At 40.9% G+C, this 10,405-nt stretch overlaps 2 protein-coding genes across 3 annotated transcripts in view; one reads left to right on the top strand and one right to left on the bottom strand.

Annotated features, from left to right (window-relative positions):
• Positions 1 to 522: 522 nt before the first annotated feature.
• rdh14b (retinol dehydrogenase 14b) lies at positions 523 to 5,851 on the top strand. Its single transcript, XM_026194421.2, has 2 exons — positions 523 to 966; positions 3,427 to 5,851. The coding sequence occupies exons 1-2, from the start codon at positions 613 to 615 to the stop codon at positions 4,042 to 4,044; spliced, it is 972 nt and encodes a 323-aa protein (XP_026050206.2). The 5' UTR covers positions 523 to 612; the 3' UTR covers positions 4,045 to 5,851.
• A 283-nt stretch (positions 5,852 to 6,134) lies between these two features.
• LOC113037399 (brain-enriched guanylate kinase-associated protein) overlaps positions 6,135 to 10,405 on the bottom strand; it is a 39,321-nt gene continuing 35,050 nt past the window's right edge. For both annotated transcript variants that reach the window (XM_026194419.2, XM_026194420.2), the window contains one exon: positions 6,135 to 8,446. In XM_026194419.2, the coding sequence (XP_026050204.2) occupies positions 7,034 to 8,446 (1,413 nt within the window). In that variant the 3' untranslated portion in view covers positions 6,135 to 7,033. The remainder of the gene's footprint in view (positions 8,447 to 10,405) is intronic.

The raw sequence follows: 10,405 nt of genomic DNA, 5'->3' as shown, positions 1-10,405 counted from the left end.
GCTGGAACAAATACTACTACTACTACTACTAATAATAATAATAATAATGGGAATATGGTAAAAATAAAATAGGTCTCATCTCGTCTGTGTAGATTTTTTGGCTTTTCATATAGCTCCATCTAGTGGCTGATACAGATATCGCGGTAAATGACATTACGAAAAACAAAAAGGTAAAGTATTATTTCTGACCTCTATAAGCTCAATTAAAAAGTAGTAGCCGATAGAAAACATTCTTAGAAAAAACTTTATATTTGTTTCGGTGAAAACAAACTGGTGTACAGTTTAGTTTAGCATATCGTGATTATATTGTTCCGTTACGAAAATAACCCGGAAGATATTTTATGGGACAGTTTGAAGTCGCTAATGTTGCTAACTTGGTTAGCGTGTGAACGGTTTCAGCCTACTCAATACGTTCAGTCGTGTGCTTGCTTTAAAAATACACGTGTGTGTGTGTATGTATGTATGTATGTATATATATATATAAATAAATAAATAAAATGTGTTGTTGGCTGACAGGCTGTGAAATCTTAGACTATAATCATTTCCGGGGTCATCTTTTACTGTCGATACATAACAGTTTCTCTCAGCGACTTGTCACCCGTCACAGCTTTTATGTCCGCTCCTCTGCTAATTGCCGCTGTTGTTGGCGGTGGGGTCCTGCTTCTTATGCGGCGTTTATTCCCCCGCCAGAAAGCCGTTAAGTTGCTCCGTTATTCAGGAGAAAATATGCGAGGCAAGACAGTCATCGTGACCGGGGCAAACAGCGGGATAGGGAAGGCCCTGGCCGGGGAGCTTTTGAAGCTCCGCGCCCGGGTCATTATGGCTTGCCGGGACCCGCGGAGCGCCGAGGAGGCAGCACGGGACATCAAGAAGCAAGCGGGACCAGAAAACGGGGAGGTGGTCATCAAACACCTGGACCTGGCTTCTCTTAGATCAGTCCGAAATTTCTGTGAGGAGGTGACTCAGGTAAATGAGAACCCAAACAAAGCAAGAGAGTAGATGTTTGTAGTTTATTTACCAGCTGTGGTGCACTTTGTTATTGAGCCCAACTCAGCAGAAAAAAACAGAGCATTGTTCCAGGGGGACTGTCCTTGGTGCTGAAATTAAGTATTGGACCCCAAACCCATATTTGTTACAGATGCAAATAAACTATTGTCCAACAGGGGCCAGTCTAGAAGTGTTGGTCTCCTGGCAGATGTTAAGAGTTAATATCCTATTATATTGTAAGCTTCAGCAAAGACGATACTGTTTAACTGTAGCAGTGATCCTTGAAAGGCTTCAAGTATTTTGTTTATGTGGTCCGATATCACAGATTTTCATCAGGTGGCTTTTCATTTCATACAACAAACAATACTCTGTGTGCTTAGACTATTGAGTCACAAATGAGAGTAAACACAGGAGGAGCCAAAAGCTTCCTATACATTGATTACTGTGCAAAATTTTGATCCACCACTCATTTTCTTATATTATGCCTCCAATGAGCCAGACATTTTTAAAGTGGTCTTGATAATTCTCCTGGCTTTCTGAAGGTCTTTGAAAGTCTTTCCTTAGAGATTTGCCTTTTCACTCATTTTCAGTTCACTCTTTGTATCTGATCATTTTCAGAGCATTCATTCTAGCATAAAAAAAGCACCTAACTCAAGAGATGAACCAGTGTTATTGCTACACATAATGGCACATACTGTCAGTCTTTCATAACAAAATGTAAAATTTCTTCTCATTTTTAAAGTTGAATATACAACAATGCCAAAGATAACACAGTTTGACAGGCATAAAATAATATTATTGTACCAACAAGGTGATTGCCAAAGAGCTGTCTGTTGAAAACTTGGCATATCTCAGCAGTGTGTCCTTAAGAAATTTGAGGGAGCTGGACAAGTGGCGGGGAAAAGCGGTGGGCCCAAAAAACTGTCTACAGCAGATAAAATAATGTACTTAAGAAATAGGAGAAAAAATCCAGGAAAGAACTGACACACTGCCAGTGCAGACTGGCCTCCCCAAATTTCAGACCTCAACATTATTGCAAAGAACAGAACAAAAGGCAGCAAGCATCCAAAGAAGAGCTTCGAATGTGCATCAAGAATCCTGGTGAACTATTCCTGAAGACTACCTAAAGAAATGAGAAGAAAGCTAGCCTAAGAGAGCTCAGGCTGTGTTTAAGAATGAAGGTGGTCATACCAAATATTGACTTTCAAGCTTTTTAGGATTGTGAAAACTCAGTTTTTGCTCTATAAAACAGTGTTTTTCTATATGTTATACACATTTTTCAATAAATCTCTTCACCAGAGCAAACTTTTAAGAAATAAAGGGTGGCTTGACACTTTTGCACAGTACTGTAATAGACACTCAAGATGGTAAATTCACAATGCTGTATTAGTTTGATGAAGAAAAATTGTAACCACAGGCTATTATAGCATACCATTCCATAATTAATATAATTAAATGATAAAGACATACAATCTAATACAATTCAGTATAGCCTCCGCTATTAGAAAGTTTTATCGTTTCTATTTTTTTCTGTAATTTAAAAGTTCATATTAAACTATGTTTCTTACAGAAGTTATAATTAAAGTTACGGATTAACTGTATTGTTATATAACACACTGAGATGCTTTGGGGCTTTATTTTTGTCCTTCCTTCTAGCATTCAGGTATAATGTCTTTATAAGTACACATCATAGTTTAAGTCAAAGAGGTTTAGGTGTAAAACATTACTTATATATTTAGGAATTTGGCAGATACCTCGTATAACCACTGGGTGTCTCAGGGAGATCTCTGCAACCCAGAATGTGCTGTACTTTAAGTTTTATTAAAATAGGTATTATATTAATTAACTTAAGCCTTTATTTACCACAGGCCTGCCGGTGGGCCCATTTCACAAGCATTCTTAACCATGACCATAACTCAGTTAACATTTGAGTTCGTGAAAAAATTCAGATGGTTTCTGAAAAATCTGAATTATTTTCTTTTTCATTTTGCAGCTGAAATTACAAATTAGGTCATTTAGCCTGTAGAAGTCGTACTCAACAAAGGGATGAAAAGTTTTTGGCTTTTCCCTTAAGAAGAATCACTAAGATTGTAATAAAATATTTTGTAATGCTTTCTTTTTTGGAGTATGGGGTTATTTATTCAAGCATAAATTGCATTTGTGTTTCTCAAGTGAGTGAAAATTGTCAGAAAAATGCATACTTTTTGTTAAATAAGATAATACAGACTGATTGCCTTCATTATACTCAGACCAGCCCTGCTCGTGTGCATTGTCACACCATAACCCCATTCTAAGTGAAGAAAAAACTTATTTAAGTTGTTTGGTTAAAATTTGATCTTTTGTTATGCATATGGACAATTAATGCCTCTGGATGCTGGAGAAGCTGTAATAAAACCTTAATTGGAGTCTTAAATGTTTCAAATGTATCTTTGTTGTCAGGAGGAATCCCAGGTTGATGTGCTCATCAACAACGCCGGTATTTACCAGTGTCCCTACACAAAGACAGACGAAGGTTTTGAGATGCAGCTCGGTGTGAATCACTTGGGTCACTTCCTCCTCACTCACCTGCTGCTGGACCTCCTGAAGGCTTCGGCCCCTAGCCGCATCGTGGTGGTTTCCTCTAAACTTTACAAATATGGCCACATCAACTTCGATGACCTGAACAGTGAAAATAACTACAATAAGGCCTTCTGCTACAGTCAGAGCAAACTGGCCAACCTTCTGTTCACGCTGGAGCTGGCCCATCGCCTCGAGGGGACGGGGGTCACAGTCAATGCTCTCACCCCGGGGATCGTGAGGACCAGGTTAGGCAGACACATCCAAATCCCCCTCCTGGCAAAGCCGCTGTTCTACCTTGCCTCATTGGTCTTTTTCAAGAGTCCATTGGAGGGGGCCCAGACTCCTCTCTATCTGGCCTGCTCCCCAGAGGTGGAGGGAGTGTCGGGGAAGTGCTTTGCTAACTGCGAGGAGGAGGAGCTGTTACCCAAAGCTACAGATGAGGAGGCAGCCAAGAAACTGTGGGACATAAGCAGGAGGATGGTTGGACTCGCTGACTGAGCAGAGTCCAGCTCTGTGGATGGAGTTTGGGGAGTGGACTTAAGTGTTCTTGGACCTGATAGCTAATCTCTTGCAGCTCCACAGACACCATTCTACAAGCGTCCACTTGCAATAAATAAAAGAACTATTTCCATCCTGAGGATAAGAACATTAATTGAAGAGCATATTGTAGAGTGAAGTGCGATAGTGGTGTGTGTGCAAGAGTGCCACAATGCTTAGAGATTGTATAAAGATTTTAATTTTAAGGTGTGCCTATCAAAGTGATGTTTAAAAAAACAATGAAGCAGTGTTATGTGAAATAATCTGCTTACGTCTCAATAACCCTCCAGGTTTGCTTCTCCCCTAATTTTTAATAAGCTAAATAGCTTTCCAATTTCCACACCATTTAAGAAATCAGCTTGCACACAGCCGTAGCAGGGTTATATAAGTGCATGTAAACAAACCCTCACTCCCTAGAAAGACTCAGTGGGGGGGGGGAAACATTTCCCTGTCTCTGATAAAAACATTTCATAGAAACAGATGTGAAAATTAACTCTAAACTTGATAATTTACTATATTCTGTAATGAATCGAATGCATAGATTACAGTTTTGTGTCTTGACCTAATCAGACAGGCATCCTCGGGTCAAAAGGAGCAAACTCTCAGGTGCATCGCCTCATAGAGTTCTTCAAAGCCACGCTGAGTTGTCACATTTTCCCGTCAGTGCTTGTGCTCTGCAGCTCCTGGAGTGAAACGCGTATCTGTTTCAGGTTCAGCTGTGGTGTTGGAAAGCTAAATTTTTGCATGCTTTAGCATCTGCTTTGCTGTGCAGAGGAAGGCGAGGTGGTGGAGTGATAGCAGTTGATCTAGTTCCCTTCATCTTGATGTGTTTGAAGTGTAAATGCTTTCTGCTAGGACAGCAAGGTTAGCGATGCCGATCGGTGAGCTGCTGCGCTGCAACTCCCTCCTGCGGATGGATTGAGAGTCCTCTTACCTCATTTTTATTAGTTAAAGTTCAAAGGCATTTGAATAAATTCAAGAGCCTTTCCAGACCATTTACTCAATTGCTAAGTGTGCTAAATGAACCAGTTTTCAAATGATACCAAAGGGTATTTAGAGAAGGACTGCAAGTAATCATTTTCCCACCAGAATAATCAATTTTTCCCAGTTAATCGATCAAATGAAAACTATCCTTCATGATATTAACATGCCATCGTCTTCAAGGAAGAAATGTGGTCGGGGGGAAAAAACCTGAATGATTGTGAAATCACGATCGAAACACCAAAGCTGGACTTTGGAGATATGGAAAAAGGTGATGTGGTGTGATGAGTCTGGTGAGAGTGGTTATACTCTGGTGATTGACAAATCAGGACAAGAACAGACGTGGATGAAGCACTTACCTTACAGGTCTGTGGGGGTAGTGTGTGAGGTTGCTTCAGTTGGTCAGGTTTAGGTTAGGCACCTATGTACCCAAAATACACATAATGAATACACTGAATGAGCTGGTTTGGCCATCAGTACTTTTCTTCCATGACCACGCCGGTAAATTCCAAGGTGACAATGTCAAGGTTTAATGGGGATCAAATTGAAAATCAGTCAAACTCTTTGTTTTTAGGTATTTTGTCCAATCCCTATTTATTTAGTGCTTGGCGTGGCACTTTTAATACATCAAAGGGGAGTATACCATGATATAATTTTCCTTAGTAGCTCTAAATTAGTTCGTTAGATATCACAGACACTCACAGAATATTATCCATTTCCTTTTCTGTAGTATTTTCTTGATGATGACTCCTGGGAAAACACAAATAAACTTCCTCTCTGTTCTGAATTTGTTGGCAAAAATCCTTCTCTACTAACCTATTTTTTGCAATTATTTTTTTCCCAACAGTGAAAAAGCAGAGCTACTTAGTGACTCAGCAATCTGAGTCTGAATAATGAAAGGTCTTCCACTCGTTCATTCAGTCAGCTGAACACTGCAGATCAGCAGACATGTAATTATCTTGAAACAACAACCGATCGCTATGCAACTGCGTGAAAGATATTAAAACATGATATCGCTTTTATTCAGCGGCATTTCAAATCCCCAAATGTGTACATTAAAGGCTGGGAGCTTGTATGTATAATTTGTGCTTTATTAGGCGAACAAAACAACCAAAATATATAAACATGCATCGTTGTGAAATAAACGGGGTTACAGTGGTTTTGTGGGGTGTGGGCATCCAAATCTGAGGTAGAAAGGGGACAGGAAACTTCTCTTGGGGGATATAGAAGAGCAAAAAAGAAAGCAATACTGACTGGTAAAACAGATCAAACGTTCCATCAATAACAATAAAACACTCCCATCAATACTGTCAAATCCATTTAACAGAAGGAAAAACAAAACAAATGTTTCTCATGGTTCGTTTAAGGTACTAATTTGTCTTTGTTTTTTCGCTTCCTTTCAACACTTGTATGTAAATCATCACAAGGCCATCGCTGTTGCAGCAGATTAAAAATAACGGCTGAAACAAATCTCTGTGCACGTCAAGGGGCAATTAAAATACCTCTCTCAGGGTTTTTAGAATAAAGCAGTGGAAGTTTTTTTAAATTTATTTACAAGTTCCAGATTACCAATAGGATTTTGCACTGTTTTTTAAATGTATCTCTTGCTAACAGCTACATACAAAATATATCACTCAATTTTAAGTTAGTATATATTTGTACATTTGTAGTTTAACACATACACATTCTCAAAAGTTTTAAGGACTCTGTGAGCTCCTCTTTGTCTGTTTCCCCACATCTGACCCCTAACTTGACTTACTGCCTTGAGAAATTTATAATGTAAACAATTGCCATCCACTGCCACGCCATCAGTGCTTTTAAATAATCAGCAATAGTTACATGTTCATGATACTGAAGAACTCCTGGCTTCTACTCAAGCCGTCAAAATGGCTGCACTACGAGAAGGTGCAGCTGAACAAACCAGGGCTCTGTGTCTACTATTGAAGATGCAACCTGATTGGAAAGTCCTTCAGTTCAGAAGTGTTCCATAAAGCTGCGCCTTAGTCAGACTGTCCTTCCTGGAAAGTCCCAGGGAGCCAAATTTTTGGTTGTACGGAGGAGGAGGGGGTGGGGCTGGTGGTGGCGACTGGCTCACCTGTGCAGGCACGCTGTGCATCTCCACTTGATAGTGCTGCAGTTCTGCGGCCATCTCCAGAGATCTCTGGTGGAGAGACTCGGTGGAGCTGTTGGGGCTGGGGTCTACATAATCAGTGCTCTGGCCTCCAGATGCGACATTTCCCTCCCTGTCTTTAGAGCTCCCTGAGTGGTACAAGCTGTGCTCTGACCCCTGACTGTCCTCAGCTCGGTACAGGTGAGCTTGGCTGTGAGCCTGGCGCAGCCCTGGGCTGCATTCGGGACTGGGGCTGGCAGCTGCCCACACTGGGTCCATGACATCCACTCCGTGGTGGTAGTAGTCAGCCCCTTCCTGGAAACTGCTGTAGAGCGGCCCAAGTCGAATCTTGGCGGGACGGACGGAGAAGTGCTGCTCCGAGAAGCTGTAAGGTGAGGCCCGTCCTGGGCTGCGGTAGGTGTGAGCACTTAAGTCCTCCACGCTAAGTTGTCTCCACCGGCCAATCAGCTCCTCTTCCTCGGGGGCCAATGTGCTGCCTCTACGGCTGTCTCCATAGGCGACACTTGGGGAGGAGGACGGGGGGAGCGGCTCATAGGGCTCACTGAAACAGGAGGACATGGTACGGCTGTAGACGGGAGAGCTGCCGTTCTGATGGTGGCTCAGCTCTGTCTGTTGGAAGGGATGAGCATTGGCAAAGCCCCGTGGACTGTCCCTCTCCCAAGATGAATCACTCTTTCTCTCATAGTCCCCTGCATCCCTCCATTCCATGTAGAGGGAGTGATGGTGGGGGGAAGAAGCTGCACTGCTGGGCGGTCCGTTGCCTTTGTCCTCAGACCCCCCTCCACTAAAACTCGAGTAAGAACTGGAGGCTGCACCCAGTGGGGGAGGGAACTTAGCAAAGTGCTCCTGGGAGAAGCCAGCTCTCAACCCAACCGAACCTTCCTCTGGAGTACTGTCGGTGGAGTTCTGGGGCCCGTACAGGAGCTTCCTCTCGCCGTGAATATCCATGCTGGGCCTCCGCTCACGGTGACGGTCATCAGGGCAATACAGGGCTGTGTCACTGCTGTACAGGTCAGTTTTATAGGCTCCGCGTAGCCCCAAACGTTCTCCGGGACCCAAACTCTCCAAAATAAAGGCATGTTCCTGTGTTTGCGGGCTGGGGGAGCGGGAGGCCTGGCTGCTGCTGCAAGCCTCATCTGGCTTTTCAAGCACTTTGGCAATGAGAGAGGTCGGGACAGAGTCAGAGTAGGTGTGACAGAGGGGAGACTCCTCCAGGTGCATGGTCAGGCGTTCCTGGAAGTCAGCAGGCAGCTAAAAGTATCAGAGAAACAAGGGTAAAGCAGGGAAAATCGGTGAATGTTAGTTATAAATTATAGCAAAGACCTTATTCTATGTAGTGTAGGAACTGCTGTACACTACACTGTCAAACTCTCTCTCGAGTAATTAGTAGGTAAATCAGGGTGTTGACATTAAAGGCACCTTTAAACTGTGCAGCAGCAGCAATAATTTAAGTATATCACATGTCACACTGAGCATCGGGTTTTGAGGCATCTGCGTCAGACTGTACAACATCAGGCACCAGACTATTTGGATCGTGGAGTGAAAGTAGAGTCAAGTCATCAGCCTGTATCATCTGCATGTATCCAACGTTCCTCTTTATTCATTTCATTTTGTCTCGCACATTTTGATTGGTGTAAAATGATTTAGTTTTTTTTTATGCATGGTCATTTGTTTTGTTCTATAGCTACTTTTTTCTATATGAAAACAGAGCACAAGTGAATGTCTTTATTATTCGTCCATTATATTTTTATTGAGACTAATATTTTGCAGGTGGATGCACACACAGACCAGCAAGCATGATTGACACCCTGATGCTGTCTCCAAAACTGAACCACAGATGGATGTTGACGCTGCTTCCACAAACAACAGACATTAGATCAGATTATTGCAGTGAATCCATCTTTCTTTTGTGTTGGGAAAAAACAGACAATTAATCTGCCCATATGGAGAAGATATATATAAATCTTATAAAGTTTGTATCTGTCTTGTCTGAAACTTGTATGAAAAGCATACAAGAGTGAAAACAGATATAAGATCCCTTGAAAAATTATATACATGAAACTTGTATGTTTTGCATACTTCCTAAAACAATATATGAAAGTAATGAGAAAGTGGCCACTTTCATGAGTAAATCATATAAGCCTTATACGATTCACTATATGAAGCAAGCCAAATCTGATGCAAGTCTTTTATAAGTTTTTTCTTTTTCTTTTCCATATTGGTGGTTCCTAAATGGGCTAAATGAAAAAGAAGTTGGTCAGTAGTTTGAGTCATCATTTAGGGGTTTTTTGTCCTCATTCTTTCTACTGAGAATGCTTTGTTTACTTAGTTTTATTCTAATTTTTTCAAAAAAAAAATTTTTTTTAAATTCGAATTCACTACGCGATAGTAAAACATCACTGCGCCCCCTCAAACACCAAACCAATTTCAGCCTAAATGGAGGGAATGCTAACGCATAAAGATAATCTTATTGGTGTATCCATCACCAGACGTTTCACATACAAAGAGATGAAAGAGGAACATTTATATATTTAATGCATCATTTCTAGGATTTACTCAGAGGTTAAAGTGAGCCAAAACTGTATCTTTGGTGCATATTTACATACGTTGTGGTTGATCTTGTTAAATTCTAGTGTTAGCTGATAACTTAGCCCCCTCTCATCTAAACATAGTCATGGAACGGTTCCTAAAAAGCAAGGCTTTAAAAACAAGGCTAATGAAATGTCCTATCTTTAGTATAGTATTTCATCAAATATTATTTCTTAGAATTTAAGCCCAAAGAGTCATGCTGATTGATTTCTTTCTGGTGACATGGCACTTCATTTCTTAAATAAGATATCTCAGAGATTAAATGTGTGTGGCCTCCGACATAAAAGGAGTTTGACATCCCTGGTGTAAAGTCTTGTTTTTGTGTCAAATTAAATTTACAGTTTCATTTAATATGATACATGATGCTTTTATTTTTCCATTAATAAATGAAATCAAAATTTAAACACTGCATATATTTGTATTTTTACTTGTTTAATGATCTGAAACATTTAAATCTGACAAACATGTTTAAAAAAAAAGAAGAAGAAGAGAAAGAGCAAACACTTCACAGCATTTTAGCGTTTTATCCAAGCTGCTCACAGGTTCTGTTATCCCTGCACAATGCAGTATGTGTGTCAGTATGTTAGATTGTACTTTAGGTGGTTTCTGAATACGATACAG

This window comes from Astatotilapia calliptera, chromosome 15, assembly GCF_964374335.1.
Source record: "Astatotilapia calliptera chromosome 15, fAstCal68.1, whole genome shotgun sequence".
In the NCBI taxonomy this organism is placed as follows: Eukaryota; Metazoa; Chordata; class Actinopteri; order Cichliformes; family Cichlidae; genus Astatotilapia; species Astatotilapia calliptera.
This window is presented reverse-complemented; position numbering and strand designations above follow the sequence as displayed.